We start from the raw sequence: 22126 nt of genomic DNA, 5'->3' as shown, positions 1-22126 counted from the left end.
AGCTTCCATGATAGTTTTGAGCACTTCATGGCTTTAAATTGTTAAATTTCATAGATGTGTACTGTTTACATAGTACCAAGATTTCTCAACCTGGGCATATTGACATATTAGGCCAAATAATTCTTTCTTGTGGTGAGCTGTCCTGTGCACTGTAGGATGTTTAACAGCATCCCTGGCCTCTGCCCCCAGAGGACAGTAGCACCCTTGTCCCTAGGGTGACAACAACCAAAATTGTGTCCAGATATGGCCAGATGTCCTCCAGAGTGGTGGGGGTGGTGGGCAAAGTTCATCCCCCTTTCCTCCCTTGAAAACCACTGACTTAAACTTATAATTAACAACCAGTTAAAGACATGAAGCATAAAGAACAAGGATGTTGAAACAGAGTCAGTATGAGGGATATAAAATTGCATCAGTTTTACAAAATTGCCTCAAGGAGATTTTCAGCAGACCTATAAGTTGCACACATAAACTCTAATTTATAGCATATAGGTATGTTTTTGGAGAACAAACAATGCTTTTAAAAATGTTAAACGAAGAAATAACATTGATGATTATATCTAGTTGGACTTTTTGCACTTTGGAAATAAAGACTGTCCACACTAGCTTTGTGTTATTTGTAAAATACTTGAAAGAGTTGCCCCAAACCATATCTCTTATACAGTTAATTATGAACAAAACACTAAACTTAATTTTTGAAAGCTTGTACTTTTTTAGGAGCAAAATTCAAGAATTCAAACAAAATGTTATAGAAATAGTTACCCATTTTTGATTCCATAACATCGTGTTTCACAAAGTTTGGGGTTTTTGTGCATTACTTCATGGTGGCCTTTTTGCTAGCTTTTGGGGGTTTTTTTGTTTGTATATCTAAGTACCACATGCACTATTACTTAATAAAACATTTTTCCTTAAAACATTTATTTTGAAAGGAAATTTTGTATTCTATTATACATGAAAGACCAGTATTTTCTGATACCCTTAAAAGAAATATGTAACATTTAAAATAAAAAATGTTCATCTTTGTTATAACCAACCTCATATCCCATACAAAAAGAAGTAGATATATCAGCCTCAGAAAACACCACCAAAGATGCAAATTTTATTCTGCATTTTAGTATACATTTGGTCCTAAAACAAACACAGTGTCATTTAAAAATGCGTCATAAAATACTTTTTCTTATAATTACATAATGTAATTTTAATAATGTAAAAGCATTTATTAAATGGGAAAATGCCAACATTTATATTTTTGTGTATGAGTGTTTTAAATACTCATAATTTATTTTCTGAATATTTTAAATTTATTTGAAATAAACTTTTCAGTACAATCTTTAAAGAGATAGATTTATATAAAATAAAATATAGGTCAACATTTTTTGTATATCACACACAAATGATGAAATGATTTTTTAAATTCCTCAGAGGCTCAAGAGATTGCTTAATACTGTGAAAGAGGCTTTCAGGACAAGAAACGTTGGGAAACTCTACTCTAGGTCAAGGCCTCACCAATTTGTTCCTGAGCCTGGGATAAGACTTGATTTATTCCCTATTTTTCCACCTCTTTGAGGACCTTTGTCTTAGCATTTATTGGCGTCATTCTCTCAGAGAAGGTCACACAAGGCTGTATACGTTTTAGGTATTCAATAAACAATTCAATTGATTATTTTCTATTTAAAGAAAATTTGCCTTGTCCCAGAAAGGATTTAAAATTACAATTGAATAAAAGTGGATTTCAGATCCACACATACACACACACACACACACACACAAACACACACCCCAACCCGGATTCTGGCATAAACATATAATCTTTTCAGAACATGCAAATCAATTGTGTATACCTGCTTCTATTAAAAATTGTACATTAAAAGCCCATCTCAAAACAAAGTGCAGAACATTGACTACTCTCAAAGCTGAGTGATGTACTATGAGTTGTCATTATACTATTCTTTCTATTTTTATGTGCTGTGACAATTTTCACAATTAAAAGGTTAAAAATACATAAGAAAGTAAAAAGAATATTTTGTATTTTTAAAAGAAAACAATCATCTTTATTTAGTACACTTCTTAAGATCTCTGTTGAAATTCTTAACCAAAATTTAGTGCTAAAACTGCAAAAACAGCTGTGAAAAAGCCACCATTCACATGATTTATAGCTAAGCCTTCTTTGGAAACAGACGGCTGCAACTGCTTTCTTGAACAGGAAGGCTGCAGTTTTTCACAGGCATATTTAAATGGAATAAATGTCATTTTTAAACCTCTTCAGCCCAACTCTCAACCGATATCTTAAAGACGAAGTATAATATTTTGAAATGGAGTTACTAGCAGGGGTCTTTTTTAGCTTGTTTTGGTTGGGGAGGAGCAAAATCTTCAAGGATCATCTGAAGTGGATCTTTTTTTTTCCATGAAAAAAAACAAAGGAATTTTTAAAAACTCCTTTGTTAAAGTTGAGTTGCAGGACAATAACGTACCAAAATCAGCTTTTGCTAAATCTTGTAGCAAAACAACAACAACAACAACAACAACAAAAAAAAAAACCAGCCCAAGCTTTTCTGTCAATGAGATTAAAAAAAAAACTTACTTGCTATTTTCCACCACTTCCCATCCAACACCAAACAAACAAAAGAAGAACACAGAAATGGGGAGAATAACGGATAGAGATTGGTCTCAGTTCTTAAAGTGGAGAATTGAGACAATTATTACAGATAACTTTTTGACATTCTATCATACTATTCTTAAAATAATTATTATTATAAGAAGATTTTATTGCACATCTATTGTAGTGTCAGAAACTACTTGCTACTTTTCACATGTTATCTCATTTAATTCTTACATCAACCCTGCCAAGTAGGTATTCTTAGTTATTTTACAATTGAAATGGAAGCCTAGAGAAATCTGCCTGAAGTTACACAGCTGTATAAGTGTGCTTTTTCACTCCGTAGTGTCAGACCCAAAATTTAAATTTCATCTGTCTGAATCCAAGCCGACTACGCTTAATCACGTGAATCATCTCCCTAGCCTCAGCGAGAAAGGGCAATTTACAGCCTAGAACCCCAAGGCAGTCACTTGTGTTGATACTGATTCAATCAACATTTGACTCCACTTTAAAGATCAAAGCAATCTATCTACATGTTTTATTTGTCCACAAAGTCTATGAACAACTGATCCCTGACTCATATATTAACCATGAAGTTTTTCATTTGTCCCTATGATTTTAATTTTTATTTGCTCAAAATTTTAGTGTCCCATAAAAGTCCCAACTCATCTTCATTGGGACCTAAGTCACCTCTAGCAAAATAGAGGAAATAATGATCAAACAAGTTAACACTAGCAATTTTATAGATGTTTCTAATCAAATTTGAATAAAAAATAAAAATGGCTTCCAGATAAGAATTGCCAAAGACAGTTTCAATAACCAGAATACCATTGTTAGACGTAAGAGTCTTGTAAAAAAACTATTTGTAGATGACAATTGGTATTCTAAAACCTTAAAGAAAGTAGTATTTACCTTTTCTAATCATTAAGTAGAAAAATTATGCTTCAGTGAATGATTAACAAGTTTAAATAAATGTAATTATACATGTTCAGAGAATAACATTGTGATTGTATTTAAACAGCTTGATTTGATATGAACACTCTCATACATGAAAAATTAGGCCCAACTGGAGAGCAGAAAATATTGTAAGTAATGGAAACAGTGTTAGTACACTAGTTTATAATACGTGTGTCACTTAATTGCATATAAAAAATCTTACTAAGAAAACACAACATTAGAAAATAGTCCATATTAAAAGAAAAAGAAGTAGTTAAAATTATTGAACATTAACAGCAATTCTGTTGCTGAAGAGTAGAGGCATGCTGAGAATAGATCAGAACCTTTCAATTTACTAGCCAGTAAAGAGTGAATCACAGAAGTAATTAAAGTGATTTTTCCAGGTGACCTAATAGTGCTGCTTGAAAATTGTTTAGGGGAGCCTTGAAGTTGGTGAAAACCAGGATCTTTTAGTATTTGGAGATTCCATTGATTGGTTCTTTATAGCATCATATCTTGACTAGAGATTATATGACTAAGCCTTAAATAAAGGGCTGGGTTTACTGTTATCAGTTCTCCTTCCAAGTTAATCACATGTGTATTATACGTCTCCTCCTTTTACCTTTGAATATCAATATATTATTCCGGAGTAGGAAAAATATTCTTTAATATGTAATGAACTCCAGAATAACTGAATTTCTATTTAAGTTTCTGTTTTTCCCTTTGAGATTTTCAGAACTTTGGAGAAAGTGAGGAGACTTAGCATAGAGCAATTAAATTCACTGATGGAAACCATCTGTTTCAACCAGTTCTCTTGACTTTTTTAAATTTCAAAAATAATGCATTCTTACTGTAAAACATTCAAACAATACAGAAAGATGTAAAGTTAAAAATGAAAGGTCTCCTCTTTTCTTATTTCCTAACCCCATACCCAAGAAGCAGAAGCTTGTTCAATTCCAAATATTTTTCAATGTATATATAAGCACATACATATAGACATATTTTTACACACTTTGAATCATATGATTACATTAAGCGTTGGTGATCATTTCTGATTAGTTGAAATGTAAAAGTGTACTGTTTTTCTTCTAGGTATTTCTGTACTTCTCTATCCTATTAGAGGTCATAGGTCATCTGAAGGCAGGAGCTATCTTGTTAATATTTTTCCTAAATGCCTACCAAGGTGCCGTGTGTCAAATAAGTATTTGTAGACTTGAATTTAAGCAGTTAACCAACATAAAATGAATGAAGAGTGAATAAAAATATAAAATAATAGCCATGGGTTGAAGGAAAATGATTAAGTAAAAATGATTTCTCTAAACTTGTTTTGCTGTTGTGTATAATTTCTATGAGGGGAAAAAATTCATCAGAACAGAAGGTAATGCTGATGAATTCTCTGTCTGACTGGGGACTGAGGTGGTGCCCCAGCTGGTGAGCCTGGATAGAGGCATAATCAAAACCATGACTCTCAGATGGCCTCTTAGTGTGCTCCTGGCACCCAAACTCTGTGACATGGCTTTCTCAGTGCACTGGCCCTCGTTTTTATGCCACACCTGGTACATACCCCTTGCACTTTCACAGGCTATTCAATCACCCGTTGAGCCTAAGATGTTAAAGTGTGTTTCAAAAGCACAAAATTTGAGGTGTATAATGTCTGGAAATGACAATGATCTAGAGGCTGAAGGATTTAGTTCTAATTTTAGTTTTGCATTAGCTGAGACCTTGGGCAAGTTGCTTATGCCTTGTGCTTCAGCATCTTATCAGCATCTAATAGAGAGTTTTAAGAATTGGACCAAATGTTCTCTAAAGTCCATCCTCTACTTCTGATTAACAGGCAAGAACACAGAACTTGAAACAACACAGCCTGGGCTTGACTTAGCTTGTGAACAAGCTACCTTACCTCTCTACTCTTGGTTTCCTCTCCTCCAAAAGTATAATAATTGTACTTACCTCTCAAGATTTTAATGAGGATTAAATGAGATAGTACATGGAAAGTGCTTAGAACAGTGCTCAGCATGTTTAGCACTAGATATATGTTCATTCTTATTACTGCTTATGTTATTAATTTTCTATGGCTTTGTAATTTAACTAATATAAATTTGACTTAATCGTGAAGTCACTCATCTTTAAGGACCATTTAATTATGACTTCTTTGAAGGTGATGCTGTACTAAATGCTATGCAACCACAGCATCCCTGCCCTTTCAGTCTGACATAAAAATCACCATCCTCAGTCAAAACAGCCAAGTGTAGAAGTGGCCCCTAAGGGATACATTTAGCCTCTGACACCAGTGAGGACAATATCCAATGTCAACAGTTCTGGTTCTAAGAAAGAGATGCAGGGAATTACATATAAACATTACATGCTGTACTAGGCACTTGGACAACAGCATGGTTTTCTGAACACCCCCAATTTGCTGGCAGATCGTCCATGGATTTTCTAAGTGATCCTAAATTCCAGACACATATAGATATTTTATTCTCAACATGCAAGAGTGGGATATTGTACCCTCATTCTAGGACTGTTTAGTTCTTTTAGTAACCAAATACAGCAGAAAGAAACTATAATTTTATAACAATACGTTGTGGTTCATGTCAAATGGCCTTTCCCCAACAGCTTCAACATTTAAAAGTGATGTGACATACAGAAAGCAAGATGGTTTTGTTAAATAATCAGAGGGGCCTGGATTCAAATCCTGACTGCACCACTATCCAGCCTCTCTGAACTTCAGTTTCTTCTCTAAACTGGGAAAAACAAAACCTGCTTTGCAGAGGCCATACTATCAACAATGTATATGTCAGGCGACCAACAAACCAGCTGCTCCATAGTGGGCATTCAGTCAGCAGTGTTCTATCAAGGCTCTTCCCTGGGCATCCGAATGTGCAACTGTGAACAAAACAGAGTCTCTGCACTGCAGAAGCTTGTAGGCTGGGAGTGGATCATGTTGCATGGGCCTGAGACTTACATAAAGAAAAAAATACAAAATCATGGACATGAAAGTTGGTACAGAAGTAAACATCTATTTAGAAGGGAGAAAAATATTACCACAAATTACTGTAGTCTTGGAGATTCAGACTCCTTATTTTCTGAGGTCCCTTTGGGAATTTATCAGAAATACTTACCTAGAAATGTTTCCAGTCACTGCCTGGCTCCCAACCCACCTAGCATCTTTCATGGGGACCCAGGCAAGGGGGGGGGGGGCCTGAAGTTTCAGCTTCCTTAGGTTTATGGTAAATCTGCCTTTGTTGCAGGCCCCAAAATGGTAGGTCTTATTTTTGTTTTTGTAATTATTATATTATTTGTAATTTTCAGAGTGGTTTCTATATTGACTATCTTTAACTTTTCGTTCTTAAATCCTGAGGAAAGCCTTCAAGTCTCTAACCCAGGCCATTTTAGCTTCAATTATACTTTGAGATGTGGTCCTTTTGCCTGAAAAAAAAATTACTAACAGGATCACTATTGTTAATTTAACAATAACAAGAAAGCTTAAAATGTCATTCCACTTTCTGCAGAGTTGGCATGCAAATGTGCTCCTTGGGCAAGGAAACTGAACTTCAGTAAGGTACCAATTTACTGATACTGATTTCTTCCAAGCTCCCTTCTAATATCTAGGGAAACCCACAGATGCTTCATTTTAATAAATTGTAAACTTTATTCTGGACTTCTTTCCTTTGTGTTGCCAGGTTTAGATTCTGGCTTGGGCATTAGTTTAATTTAGTAATATTATAATTGAAATTAGAGTTCTGTAACAGTAATAGGACCCTTTTTTGAAGGAACAAGTATGTTAGAGCTTAGTTTTTACCTGATTCCCATGGGGAAATCCTGAAACTACACAAATCGAGAACAATCGATTTGCTAGAATAAGTTGAAAATATAATGATTTAAAAGAAAATAGGAGGAAAATGAATTTTAATATGACCATTACTGAGTTATTCCAACTATAGAAAACATGAATTTAAGCAGAAACAGACTCACAGACTCACAGACAGTGGGAAGGGATAAATTGGGATTTTAGGATTTACAGATACCAACTAGTATATATAAAATAGATAAACAGCAAGTTTCTACTGTATAGCACAGGAAACTATATTCAATATTTTGTAGTAACCTGTAATGAAAAAGAATATGAAATGAATATATGTATGTATATATATGACTGAAACATTATGCTGTAGACCAGAAATTGACACATTGTAAACTGACTATATACTTCAAATTTTAAAAAAATTTTAATAAAAAAAAAAGAAAACATGAATTTGAACCATTAAAAATAGAATGGGTAAATTTTTTCTTTATGATAGGTAGTAACTTTTGTTAATATTTAAATTCTCTCCTAAGAATAATGAGGGTCAGATATTGATTCCAAGAGCATTTTTAAGACTGTCAAAAAAAAAAATTAAGGAAATAAGTGTCACATGATTTTTTTTTAACAATGAACAAAGTTCATATATCCTAAGCACCCAATACATATTTGTGGAATGCGGAATGAATGAATGAATGAGTGAATATTAAATAATCTGGAACAGTAGCAGTTATAATTAGTAGAAGACTTCATAATATAAAGAAGTGCTGAGTAAACGAAAAAATAAATCAAACTGAAATTTAATCCTAGCCCGAATGGACAATGAACAAACTTAAATCAGCTGCACAAAGATAAATGAGGATGAAAATGTGAGCCATGCGCCCTGGGAGGTGAGGGAGAACTATCTGGAGATCCTCTCTTCCTGCCCACACAGACTTCCCGCAATCGTTTTCCACAGCAAGTTAAATACTTTCCAGCTTGCTCTTTCAAAATACTTCAAATTTAGGTTTGTGTGGTTTTCATAGGGTCTTTACATGTATTACCTCATTCCATTTTCACAGCAATTCTCTAGTGTTTATTTTTAGCTCAGTATGATGGAGGAGGGAACCGAGGCCGCTGAGAGGGAAACGACTTACCCAAGATCTAAAGCTAATTAGTGGCAGGGCCAGTGCTAGAGCCTGGGTGTCCTGCTTTCAAGCCCTGGGCCCTGTCCCCTGTGATACCCTGCAGGAGACTAGCACCTTCATATCATTCTTGATGGCTAAATTATTCCCCAAAAGAGCAATCAATGATTCAAAGCAGATGTCAAAAATCACTTACACTTACATATTTGGAAATATGTAAAACAATTCCAAAAATATGTAACCCTTTCCTGGGATTAAAAGAAGGAAAGAATTCAAACATATCAAAAGCTATATGCCCACTCTTTCAGCCATCTTGGAGAGGGCAGAGTCCTGCTGGGAAGAGGACTTCCAGAACAGTGAATGTGTCTGGAAGGCTGTGGTCCAAGGCCATTTGTGCTGGCTATAAGAGGGGTCTCCGGAACCAGAGGGAGCACACAGCTCTTCTTAAAGTTGAAGGTGTTTATACTCGAGATGAAACTGAATTCAATCCAGGCAAGAGATGTACTTATGTGTACAAAGCAAAGAATAACACAGTAACTCCTGGTGGAAAACTGAACAAAACCAGAGTAATCTGGGGAAAGGTGACTAACTCGTGCTCATGGAAACAGTGGCATTGTTCGTGCCAAATTCCGAAGCAACCTTCTTGTTGAAGCCATTGGACACAGAATCCATGTGATGCTGTACACCTCAGGGATTCAGACTTATTGAAAAGTAAATAAATAAAAACGTGGAAAGAAAAAAAAAAGCTATATGCCCAAAGTTAGTTATTACAACATTATTTTTTTGTTTGTTTGTTTTTGTTTTTTTAACATTTTTTACTGATTTATAATCATTTTACAATGTTGTGTCAAATTCCAGTGTTCAGCACAATTTTTCAGTCATTCATGGATATATACACACTCATTGTCACATTTTTTTCTCTCTGAGTTATCATAACATTTTGTGTATATTTCCCTGTGCTATACAGTGTAATCTTGTTTATCTATTCTACAATTTTGAAATCCCAGTCTATCCCATCCCACCCTCCACCCTGCTGGCAACCACAAGTCTGTATTCTCTGTCTGTAAGTCTATTTCTGTCCTGTATTTACGCTTTGTTTTTGTTTGTTTGTTTGTTTGTTTGTTTTTGTTATTACAACATTATTTATGACAGGACAGAAGGAAGGAAGAAAGGAAGGAAGGAAGGAAGGAAAAGAAGCCAAGCTAATTTTTATCAAAAGAGGGAGATGACTAAGAACATCATATTTCATCAAATTGGTGAATTGTTATACTCTTAAGATTGTCATAAAGACAAAAAATAACCTGGAAAATGTCAAGCTGATTTTAGCTGGGAAATATATTTGGAAAAGCTGGAAGGGAACACAGAAATACAGTTTTTTAAGATTGTGGAGTTTTAAAGTAAATTTTTACTTTATTAAGTAGCTTTAACAGTAAACAGGTTTATAGTTCACATGACAATATTTCAGCCAAAATGTGACTAAAATCATGCATAGTTTTGGAAATTCAATTTTTGACAAATGATCAGGGGTTCCTTCAATACAGACACGCGTGATGTGCTAGGTGTCTTCAACCATGCCTTCCAAAATCCTCCCTTCCACCAGTGTCCCTTCCATGTCTTCCTGACCTCTAACCCCTTCTACATCTTTGTTTCTAAAGTTGTCCAGCTATCTTATTTGCTTCCTATCATCCATAGAACTTATCTGAGTCTGGACTTCCAGAAGCATCAAAGAGCTGCTATGTTAGATTAGAGGAGGGAACAGAATGAGATTTTAGGCCCCTGGCTGTCTCTCAGTGACATCAGGCCCTGCTATCTGCCTCAAAAAGAAAAGGCTGACTTCCCCTTTAAGCTACTGAATCTAAAGAACAAAGGTTGAAGCTCCCTTAAATCAATCATTCCAAAGGTAGATGGCCTTGTACAAGATAGAGGGTAACCTTGGAAAATCACAGAATGACTGTTGTGCAAGGTTGCAGGGCCCAGGTTGCACTCCCCCACAACTCCGTTTCAATTTTCCCAGCAGATCTCCTTTATGAATATAGGACCAAAGGACACACAGAGATGTCCCTGTTTCATCAAGAGTTATGACAAATTCACTATTTCGGAGCAACACTTTTTACACTGTTACGTGGCAAACAGGATCAAGTTATAACCATAAGTGCTGCACAAAAAACTTCCCTTACATTCTCTACCTGAGAATGGAGAGGCTGTCTCCACCCCAGAGCAAAGATAACCCTACATACCTTGATAGCCTATGCAAATAGCAGCAAAGGTGAAAGAGACATGGCGGAACACGAAGGTCACCTTGGTTCATGACAACACATGCATATGTGTATCTGGAGAGAGATCTATCTCCAGAAAACTTGCTTGGAAAGCTATTGCAAAGGTACATGTCTGTTGTCTTCTAAGCTGTCCTTTTCCTCATCAAAGTGCTGATGTAACCAAGATTTTATCATTTAAGTCATCTTTCGTATAATCACTGAAATATGCAATAGAACACCTATTTTAAAGAAATTCCCCCCTCCTTTTTTTTCCTATAAGAACCAGGTAATTGCTACTAAGACTGGTTTAATACACTTACACTGATTTTATCTCACTCTCCCTTTAGTGTCTGATGGCATCGTATCTGTGAGGCAGCTGTCTATGGCTCAGAATCTTACGTGTGTTCAGCGCTTTATGGTTTACACATCAGAGGTGCACACCTACCTTGAAGAGGTGTACTAATCACTGCAGCTTTCACGGGTGAAAGCTCTGAGGCTACCAAGGGATTAAGTAAATGATTAGGATAAAGCAAAGAATACCTCCCTTTGAATTCTAGTAATGCATGGTTGCTTTTGTTTCGAATCAGGAAAAAAGCAGTCAAGACTTTCTGCTGTGATTCCTGCCCCAGAGAAGCCCAGAAAGAGCAGCTGAGACCATTTAATGTCGAGTCTGCCCTGGGCTCCCCTGAGATTCCTTCCAGAAGCTAGAACCTCAGGTTGGAGGCAGGAGAGGAGGCTATGGTCTGAACACTTCTCTGAGAAGAGCGCTCTTAAGGATCCTTGGGGAACATTTGTGTGCTAAGTGGTTCCAGGTGAAAACTGAGTAAGACTAGGTAGATAGAAATAATATCTCGAGGCACCTACTTCTTTAGAAAATCTTTCACGGGATTATTTAAATTAGCTATTCTTTAAATACAATGCAATACTACTTGGCCATAAAAAAGAATGAAATAATGCCATTTGCAGCAATATGGATGGACCTAGAGATTATCATATTAAGTGAAGTGAGTCAAAAAGACAAAGGCAAATATCATATGATATCATTCATACATGGAATCTTAAAAAATGATACAAAGGAACTTACTTCCAAAACAGAAATAGGCTCCCAGACATAGAAAACAAACTTATGATTACCCAAAGAGGAAAGGAGTAGGGGGAGGGATAAATTCGGAATTTGGGGTTAACAGATATACGCTACTATACATAAAATACATAAACAACAAGGACCTATATTTGTCTTTCTCTTTCTGACTCACTTCACTTACTGCGATAACCCCTAGGTCCATTCATGTTGCTACAAATGGCAACTTACTGCCTTATTTTATGCAGTTTTATATATTTCTCTTTCATACGTTTCAGTCTTATTTTCCCATCAAGATTATTGGCTCCTGAGAGCAAGTCCCTGCACCATTTATTTCAGCCTCTCAGGGCAGGGCAAGACGGGCACTGAGTAAGGGCTCAGCAAGTACCTGTTAAATAGACTGGAAACCGATCATGAGGCTCAGTGTGAAGAGAGCTCAACCAGAAATGTAAACCCCAGGAGGACCAATAATAATAACATCCATGTTTAAGCAATAGCTCTTAGGTGCTCTATTCAATGCTACGTATCTATACACACATTAGCTCTACATCTAACAACAACTTTACATAGGGTATTGTTATTTTCAACTTCATTTTATAGCTCAAGATATGAAGAGGTTTCAGAAAGGTTAAGTGACTTGTCTAAGGTCACTATGGTTAGTAACTGAACGTCAAGCCCAAGTGTGCTGACCCCAAACCCCACACTATTTCCACTGGCTTTCTATTTTGTGCCATGCTTGTCACCCTTTTATAATAACAGTAATAATAGCGAAGGTTTATACAGAGGTTACTCTGTGCCAGGCACTGTTCTAAAGTGCATTAACTCATTCAATTTTTACCACAGGCCTAAGAGATGAGCTCTATTATTATCCATTTACAGAATTTAGAGATTGTATTATCCTGGACTTCTCAGTGAGGGCCAAAAGAAAACTCTGTAGAACAATGGAAGATTGCTGCTCTGAGTCTCTTTATGGAGAGGAAGAAACCCTAGATTCCACATGGTATCTCACCTGCACCCAGCCCCATGAGGGCCCAGAAGTGAGCCAGGGAGAGGAGAAGTTAAGGTGGAGCTTGCACAAGGGCTCTCTGCCTGCCCCTTGGCGATCCTACAGGAGATCCTTTAGGTTGGAACCACAGGAGAAGTGAACAGCATGCAGACTTTGAGGTCATCAGGGTTCCCTGGCAGCTTTCCCCTACATCATCCTTTGCTTCATTAATTTGTCCATGAAAAAACCTTCTACCAGCCAACTCACAACCCTGTGTATAAGGACAATAACGATTAATAATGTTTTCTTTTTATTAGGCTCATTCAAAAGTTTGGCATAACTACAACAGAAATTTCCGCCCACATCAGAAAGGTTGGTTATCGATCACATTGGGTTCCCATTGGATTGAGCCAAACAGATCAGAAAACACAATGGATATAATCAAGTGCCAGCAATCCATGGTTTCTGTGCTCGGGTGGTTTGCCAACCCTATCCACGGGGATGGCGACTACCCAGAGGTGATGAAAAAGAAGTTGCTCTCCATTCTACCCCTTTTCTCTGAAGCAGAGCAGAATGAGGTGAGAGGCACAGCTGACTTCTTTGCCTTTTCCTTTGGACCCAACAATTTCAAGCCCCAGAACACCATGGCTAAAATAGGACAAAATGTGTCACTCAATTTAAGAGAAGTGCTGAACTGGATTAAACTGGAATATGGCAATCCCCGAATCCTGATTACTGAGAATGGCTGGTTTACGGACAATCATGTGAAAACAGAAGATACCACAGCCATCTATATGATGAAGAACTTCCTCAACCAGATTCTTCAAGGTTAGTTGCACATTAGCTCAGTTTTAAAAATTGTTTGGAATCCTTAGGCTATAGGATACTTGAAGTTGATTGAATATACAATTATTGTTGTTGTTGGACTTTTGTATGGTCCAATGTGGACAGAAATTTTTTAATGTTTCTCTGTCCTTTTTAGATAGAAGTTTGAAAACAAAATAATTTTAGACTGTAGATACATCCTTAATTGGCAATAAGATGCTGTTTCATTCCTTTAAAAAGGACATAACTGCTGAGACAGACACATATAAAGCTCTCTTAACGACAGTACTTTAGTCTAAGATGCTGAGAGCTTTTCTTGAAATTGTGCTCCTTTCACTCTACTACATGACTGAAATGACAAAAACGTCTAAAGACAAAGAATGGCCATGAATGGCAAAGCTGGGCAATTTTTGTTGCTCTTGGATATTTCTCTAACTCCTGCTTATCCCTGCATTCCTTTTCCATTACTCAGGTAGTGACATCTGCAGATGGCTGACTGAAATAATGGAGCAGAGGACAAGCTCAAATTAGGATGATACTGTCCCCTACAGAGCTGGGTTCCATTTCACTCAAACATAAAGGAATTCTCGGTAGATCTTTCTACAACACTGTAGCTCTCTTTGAAAGTCACAAGCTTGGAGAAAAATCCTAGGTTCTGCAGGAGAGAGTGTTCAGGGAGGTGCCCCAAGGAGAGCAAGATCCTGTTGCCCCAATCCACAAAAGGAGCACCTGGAACAAGGCCATGCCCAGCCAGGGGGCACGTGCACAAGGGGGCCTCCAGAACAGAGACCTCTGCCTACAGGGCCTGGGCCAAACGCCATGCACTTGGGCAGAGGGGTATCATCATTCCACCTCTCCTACAGCACCAAATGGACTAGAACCAGGGCCTGCTGAAACATACTTATCTCACTGAAATCTCTTGGCATGGATTTTCCATCTTTTAGGAAAAGGATGTCAGTGATAAAACCCCCTAAATGCAGAAATGAGGAATTTCTATGAGAAAAATGAAAGCTTTTAAGCAAAGAAAAAATGGTTCATGATTGATCTGGGTATGTGTTGTTTTTATTGCCTATTTCATTTTTACCTAATTCCCGGATGTTATTGAATCAGAGTTCTAAAGCTAGGAAGTTCCTGAGAGATCATCTTTTCCAGTCTTTTCTATTTGCAAGTGAGGAAACTGAGGTCACGAAACTTGCCCAAGTGCACCCTCCCTGGAGCATAGTGGAGCAAACCCTCTCACCTCCTCCCCCTCCACCCAGTCAGTTCTTGTTCTTGGTGCTTCTGTCTCCTCCTTAAATCTACATCCACATATGTTAATTCTCAAAGCTGATGTTTCAGTCCTTGGAGGATTGTTTCATAGAAGATAGTTTGTCCCAAAATGGGAACCAATCCAAGCTTGAGAAACTCTTGGTCATGAGCTGGCAGTGGCATTGGTCCCAAAGGGTTCTGGAAATTACTATGCCCCCGGACACAGACTTGCACACTATGTCTCAGGAATATTTAAAATTTGATCCTTTACCTGTGTCATTGATTTGGGAGGACCATTCTAGATAAAAATAACTGACACTTTTCAAATAGAAACATGAATTTTTCTATCTCATATAATAGGCCTACAAATTAGGGAAAAGGGTATTTTCACAATATGCTTCCCCTGGCACATCATTAGGCAAGTCCTGAACACAAACCGGTGGTTAGGCCTCTGAACACCTCTGCTTTTTTCCTTCTGTACAGCAATAAAGTTTGATGAAATACGAGTGTTTGGTTACACTGCCTGGTCCCTCCTGGATGGCTTTGAATGGCAGGATGCCTACACCACTCGCCGAGGATTATTTTATGTGGATTTTAATAGTCAACAAAAAGAAAGGAAGCCCAAGTCGTCAGCACATTACTACAGACAGATCATACAAGACAACGGGTTCACTTTAAAAGAGTCCACACCAGATGTACAGGGCCAGTTCCCCTGCGACTTCTCCTGGGGCGTCACCGAATCTGTCCTTAAGGTAAGTGGCTACTTACAAATTAACCACAAAGCAGAGCAAAGAGTACACAATATTTTATTTCATTCTACTCAATGAAATCTAAAGCATAGCTGTTGGACAATATCAAAGACCATGATTATTTGGAGGTTATGGGGGATGTTGGAGAAAGGGGGAGGAAGAAGAAAAGATTTGATGCCTACTGAGAGCCTTTCATGTGCTGACTCACACTGCCCCTGAGAAGCATCCAGTCTAGCAGGAATGTACAGTCATTTTCATGAGAGGCATTTGTTAGCAGCGTCAAAATTACAGGGAAAAAACTTTATAGATTTTTGTTTTGCCAAAAGCAAATTGTTAATGGCCTTTTATTTAAGTGATTCCTGTCATTTGCTAAATTTGGGTCTCCGTACCCCAGTTGGGCCTTCCAACTTGTGTCGTTCTTCACTTTCAGTTGTTTCCTCAAGTGTCACCTCCTCAGTAAGGCTTCCCTCCACTCCAAAAGGCATAACCCTACACCAACACCTCTCATTCCCCTTTCCTGCTTGCTTTTACTGCACAGCATTCCTCACTCTCTAATACACTATGTACTTCACACATTTTTCTTTTTTTCCTCCAGCTTTATTGAGGTATAATTGACATACAATGTTGTGTAAATTTGAGGTGTACAGTGTGTCGATTTGATGTTTATATTATTGTGAAATCATTACCACTATGGCATGAACTATCACTTCCATACCATCACATGTGATTCCCATTTCTTTTTTGTGGTGAGAATATTTAAGATCTACTCTCTTAGTAACTTTCAAGTGTATGATACAATACTACTAGCTATAGTTACTATGCTGCACAGTAGACCGTCCTTTAGCTAGTTTCTCCCCATTTCCCCTACCCCCCAGCCCCTGGTAACCACTTTATATTTTTTCTTAGTGATCACCTATCTTCCCCTACTAGAATGTAGACTTTCTCTGCAAGAGATGTTTGAGGCTTTGCTGCCTGCTATCTGCCTTACTAGAGCAGTATCAGGCACGTGGCAGGTGCTCAGTGCACAGTGAATGAATAAGGTCAACTTTTAGAGCCAAGGGAGCCCTTAGAGACCTCTTATTCCAAATCCTTCATTTTATAGAGGAAGAAAGCAAGACCCATTAATTAATCACTGAGACCTAAGTGACTTGCCCAAGGCAACACAAATAGTGGTAGAACTATTGCAGACAACCCTCAAACCCCCAGATGCGCAGTGCTCTTTCCAAAATAATAACTATTTTTGAAACTCCTACTATGTGCCAGGCACTTAACAGCTCTGTATATATGCATTCCGTCTAATTAATCTTCAAACCTTCATTTTATAGACAAAGAAACTGAAGTTTAGGAAGGTTACATACCTTGTCCAGGTCACTCGTATCTGCCTGTCTTCTGACCATTACGCTGTAATACCGTACAATACCACACCATTGATTGTATTCTAGAGGCATATGGAAAAGCAAGATGTGCAAGGCATGGGACCAGACAAAAGAACCCAAACCATGAGTAAGCAAAGTTCACAGGTTATGAATCTCAACCCCTGCTGATATTTAAACATAACTTTAGTAAAAGCTCAGAGATGATAAAAGGGGAAAAAATAGAGAGAGTATTATAAACATAGTGACTTGCCTTCAGTTTGTGCCCCCTAGAGAGCCACCTACTTACCCAGGGTCTATCTCCTTCTCTACATGGCCCAGGCAGGCCATCTTTTCCCTACCATTTCAAGTAGGTTTATATTTTCCAAAACTCCAGAACCAGCAAAGAGAGATCCCAGGACAGACAAGAGTTCTTGCCTGTACATGACCCAGCCAGCAAGTTTCTACTTCATCTGAAGACCCATCTGTTTCCCTGTAACTGACACTGTAAATGTCTGCACCCTCTGAGGACCCTATTCCTTCTCCTAAGAGCAAGAGCTGATCACTTGTGTCAGGGAAAATAATTCTGTGATCAGCCAGGTCTGGGTTTCATGCTCATACCTGGAGCTCAGCAAGGAGTCAGCATCCCTTGAACTTGGACCAAGAGTGAGGATGAATGGTTTGTGAAAAAAAATTAGAGTGTGTTTGAAAAATCAGCCAGAGGATGTACGAGCAGATGCTGGGTAGTCAAAAGACTAGATGCCTTCTATAGGAAGACTGACAAAATGAAAATAACACTTTTTACTATGCTTACCCACACACACATCTTATTTCCCTCAACCTTTTTCTCCAACACTTTGTTTCAAAAAATTTCAAACTAGTCAATAAACACCTATAATCCCTTCATCAAGATTGGCCGAATGTTAACATGTTGCCATGTTTGCTTTCTCTCTGTATCTCCATTTATGAACCATTAAAAGGCTACAGACATCATTACTCTTCACCCCAAAATACTACAGCATATATCTCCTAAGAACAAGGACATTCTCCTATTTCATTATGTATTATTAGACTCGGGAAATTTAATATTGATTTAATATCATTTAACATACAATTCATATTCAAGTTTTCCTAAATGTTCCCAAAATGTCCTTTATAGACTTAGTAAATGTTCTTTTAATCACAAACAAGGAACACACATTGATTTTTTGTAAATCTTTATCCTCCTTTAATTCAGAGCAATCCCCCAACGTCATGGTATTGACATTTTTGAAAAGTTCAGGCCAGTTGCTTGTAGAGTATCTTATGGATTTCTGTTTCTTTATTAGATTCAGTTAATCATTTCTGGAAATAATGTTACATATATGATGTGTATTTCCCAATACATCACATTAGGAGGCACATGAAGTCAGTTTGTTTCATTACTGAAGACATTAGTTGAAGCTGTAGTCACCAGATTTCTTGGTTAAGGTGGTGTTTTTCAGATCTCTTAACTGAAAGGTACCTTTTCCATTTGTAATTAAGAATTAATCTGATAATAGTACTTTGAGACCATATAAATATCTTGTTCCCCAGCAACATTCAACCAATAGTCTTAACATTGATTCATAAACCTTGCCTGAATTATTACTGTGTAGATTGCAAAATGGTGAATTTCTAATTATATCATTCCTTCTATCTGTATTAGGTGAATTATTTTAAATTCCATGTGTTTTAATTGTCATTGTTTCATTGCACTTTTGATGCTCAAATTATCTCAGATTTGGCCAATGGGATTCTTTCAAGCCGTTCCTGTGTCTTTTTGACATTTACCTTTCAGTTTTTAAACACTTCCTTATTTTTCTGGCACAAGACACAGCAGCATTACCTCATTCTTTTCCTGCTCCAGACCTGGAAAAAGCCACTTCTCCAAGGAGACTAGGACCCTTTTAGAGGAAAACAGTACTATAGAACCAAGCTCTGGGAGCTAGGGTTGAGATCAGGGTGCATCATTTTAATTATTTCTTGTAGCAGATTAATCACACCCACTTGCTAAGACTGATGTGTTCCAGAGGTTTTAAAAGTAAGGCAGGTTTTCCTTTGATTGTGCCTTACTTTATGGCAGAATTGCCCTTTGTAAGTACCCTTTCCATACCATGATGCTCTGAGGTTTCAAAACACTGCAACTGGCCATCTAGGCTAGGATTTTACTCAAATAATTATATACAGATTTAACTTCATGCTCACATGATCAATGTTCTCTCAGTTTAATGTTCTAGATAACTGGTTGGCAGATGGCAAGTGGGCAATGATATGATTTTGTAATTAGACTATGAAAGATGACACACGAGAAAACAATTAGAGGGAAAATATTTACCAAAGGTTAAGTACCATTTATTCCAGGTGCATTTAAATTCAGTCATAGGAAGAAAAAGCACTTTAAAACAAATACAGAACTTTTACTTTCTCTTATTAATCCTGAATTTGGAAATGTTTTTCTTAAGCCCTTTTCTGTTTTAATTTAGACTCAAGGGCCTAGCAGGCAATTATTGCAGGGAAATCAAACCCAAGTCATAAGTACCTTATGTTTGTAGAGTGCTTTGCAGTTGACAGAGCAGTTGCCCAGAGTCACTGACTCCTCACAGCACACCTGTGAGGTGGGTGAGATTGCTCCGTCACTATACAGAGTTGCTAAGCCTGAGTTTCAAAGGGGCAGAACTATAACAAGAGTTATAGGGCTCTCTCCTTGGCGGAGGGACAGGGAATGGGACATCGTCAGATCCAAGAGTCAAATGGGGAATTTCTGGTGGGTAGTTTACAGTCCTCTCCTCTCATATTCCAAAAACTTTGTATAAGGAGGGTGTTCATTATTCTCGCTTTGGATGAATAAATGCTATGTTCTCACAGGCACATGGGTGGGGGAGAACAGATTGATGCACATAAGATTATCATGTAGACTTTTCAAATAGGGGGTGTTAGAAAATGCATTCAGCAAGTGCAAGGGGTCATTCCCTACCCCATCCTACTGGCCTCTTTTAGGAACTGTGGTTGGGGTCAACCAGCCTCCTCTAACCCCAAGGCTGATCACAGTGAAATTTTCTACAACTGGAATGTTAAACTTTGCCTTCAGTTTATAGTATGGTTTGAAAGGTCCATCTTTTGTGATTCCCTTTAACTGAGAGTCAATTTCCAGATGCAGTTGAACTGAATCACATGAGACCTCCAATATATTACCTGGGTTTTTGGAATGAACAAACTGGAAGACAGCTTCTTGGTGTTTTCTGACAACTTGTCTTCCAAGCCCTGGGTGTCGTTCCTTCTCTGCATTTTCTGGTCTCCCTGGGATATTTCAAGGGCTGGAAGGGAGGATAATCCATCAGGCCTTTTCTCTGACATCAGCAGGAGAAAAGGTTGTTGTGAAGAACATGTGCCTCATTTATTTTCTCTATTGTCAGTGAGAGGCAAAATGCAATGAGGCTCTTCTTCCTCTCAGAGGATGTATGCTAAGAGTCTGCCTGCCGGGGTGTGCTTTACCTGAATGTGATTGTTTTTCACAGCCGGAGTTGGTGGCTTCCTCCCCACAGTTCAACGATCCTCACCTGTATGTGTGGAATGTGACGGGCAACAGACTGTTGCACCGAGTGGAAGGAGTGAGGCTGAAAACACGGCCAGCTCAATGCACGGATTTGGTCAGCATCAAAAGACAGCTTGAGATGTTGGCAAGAATGAAAGTCACCCACTACAGGTTTGCTCTGGACTGGCCTTCAATCCTTCCCACTGGCAAACTGTCCACAGTGAACCGACAGGCTTTGAGGTACTACAGGTGTATTGTCAGTGAGGGGCTGAAGCTCAACGTCTCCTCCATGGTCACGTTGTACTATCCGACCCACGCCCACCTAGGCCTCCCCGCGCCTCTGCTGCACGGCGGCGGGTGGCTGAACCGGTCCACCGCCCAGGCCTTCCAGGACTACGCAGACCTGTGCTTCCAGGAGCTGGGGGACCTGGTGAAGCTCTGGATCACCATCAACGAGCCTAACCGGCTGAGTGACATCTACAACCGCACAAGTAACGACACCTACTGGGCAGCCCACAACCTGCTGATCGCCCACGCCCGGGTCTGGCACCTCTATGACCGGCAGTACAGGCCTGCGCAGCGCGGGGCCGTTTCGCTGTCTCTGCACTCGGACTGGGCCGAACCCGCCAATCCCTACGCCGACTCGCACTGGAGGGCGGCCGAGCGCTTCCTCCAGTTTGAAATCGCCTGGTTCGCAGAACCCCTCAAGACCGGGGACTACCCGTTGGCCATGAGGGAGTACATCGCCTTCAAGAACAGGCAAGGGCTCTCGCGCTCCACGCTGCCTCAGTTCACCGAGGAGGAGAGGAAGCTGGTCAAGGGCACTGCCGACTTCTACGCCCTGAACCACTTCACCACCAGGTTCGTGATGCATAAGCGCCAGAACGGCAGCAGCTACGACGCGGACAGGGACATCCAGTTCCTGCAGGACATTACCTGCCTGAGCTCCCCTACCCGCCTGGCCGTGATGCCCTGGGGAGAGCGCAGGGTGCTGAGGTGGATCCGGAAGAACTATGGAGACGTGGATGTTTACATCACGGCCAGTGGCATCGACGACCAGTCCCTGGAAAATGATGAACTCCGAAAATACTACTTAGAGAAATACATTCAGGAGGCTTTGAAAGGTGAGTTTCTAGGGGCATTTCAGACACAGTGGAGTATGACATACCTAGTTAATATTAAAAGAATGAGGGGAACAAGTTCATTAGTGACAGTGTCACTTCACCATGGAAAATTTGACAGGTATAGAAAAGTATTTTAAAAACACCTGAAATCTCACTCCCCCCACAAAAGCACCCAGACTTCTGCTGGCTAGACATCTTTAATACAACTGAGCTTACACTGTAATAGTCTTGTAGCCAACTTTTGTCTTAACATCACATTATAAATGTGTACCATGTCATTAGAAGTTCCTTGTTAACATTAATGGTTGCTTAATATCTCATATGGATATATCTCTGTGTACTTAACCACCCTCTAATGTTTGACATTTAGGTTTTTTAACTACTAAAACATAAGTATCATTCTATATAAATCTTTCTCTTCATTTCTAATGATCTCTTTAGGATGGATTGCCCAACATGGTATTATTGGGTCAAATATTAAAAAATAATAAACACCAGT

At 38.6% G+C, this 22126-nt stretch overlaps 1 protein-coding gene and 1 pseudogene across 1 annotated transcript in view; both read left to right on the top strand.

Moving 5' to 3' along the window:
* KLB (klotho beta) overlaps window positions 1–22126 on the top strand; it is a 29802-nt gene that overhangs the window by 4951 nt on the left and 2725 nt on the right. The window contains 3 exon segments of the mRNA XM_031435794.2: window positions 13094–13604; window positions 15333–15601; window positions 20487–21627. Of these exon segments, the coding sequence (XP_031291654.2) occupies window positions 13094–13604; window positions 15333–15601; window positions 20487–21627 (1921 nt within the window).
* LOC105089352 (large ribosomal subunit protein eL33-like) lies at window positions 6318–9163 on the top strand (annotated as a pseudogene).

The sequence above is a fragment of the Camelus dromedarius genome, chromosome 1 (assembly GCF_036321535.1).
Source record: "Camelus dromedarius isolate mCamDro1 chromosome 1, mCamDro1.pat, whole genome shotgun sequence".
NCBI lineage: Eukaryota > Metazoa > Chordata > Mammalia > Artiodactyla > Camelidae > Camelus > Camelus dromedarius.
This window is presented reverse-complemented; position numbering and strand designations above follow the sequence as displayed.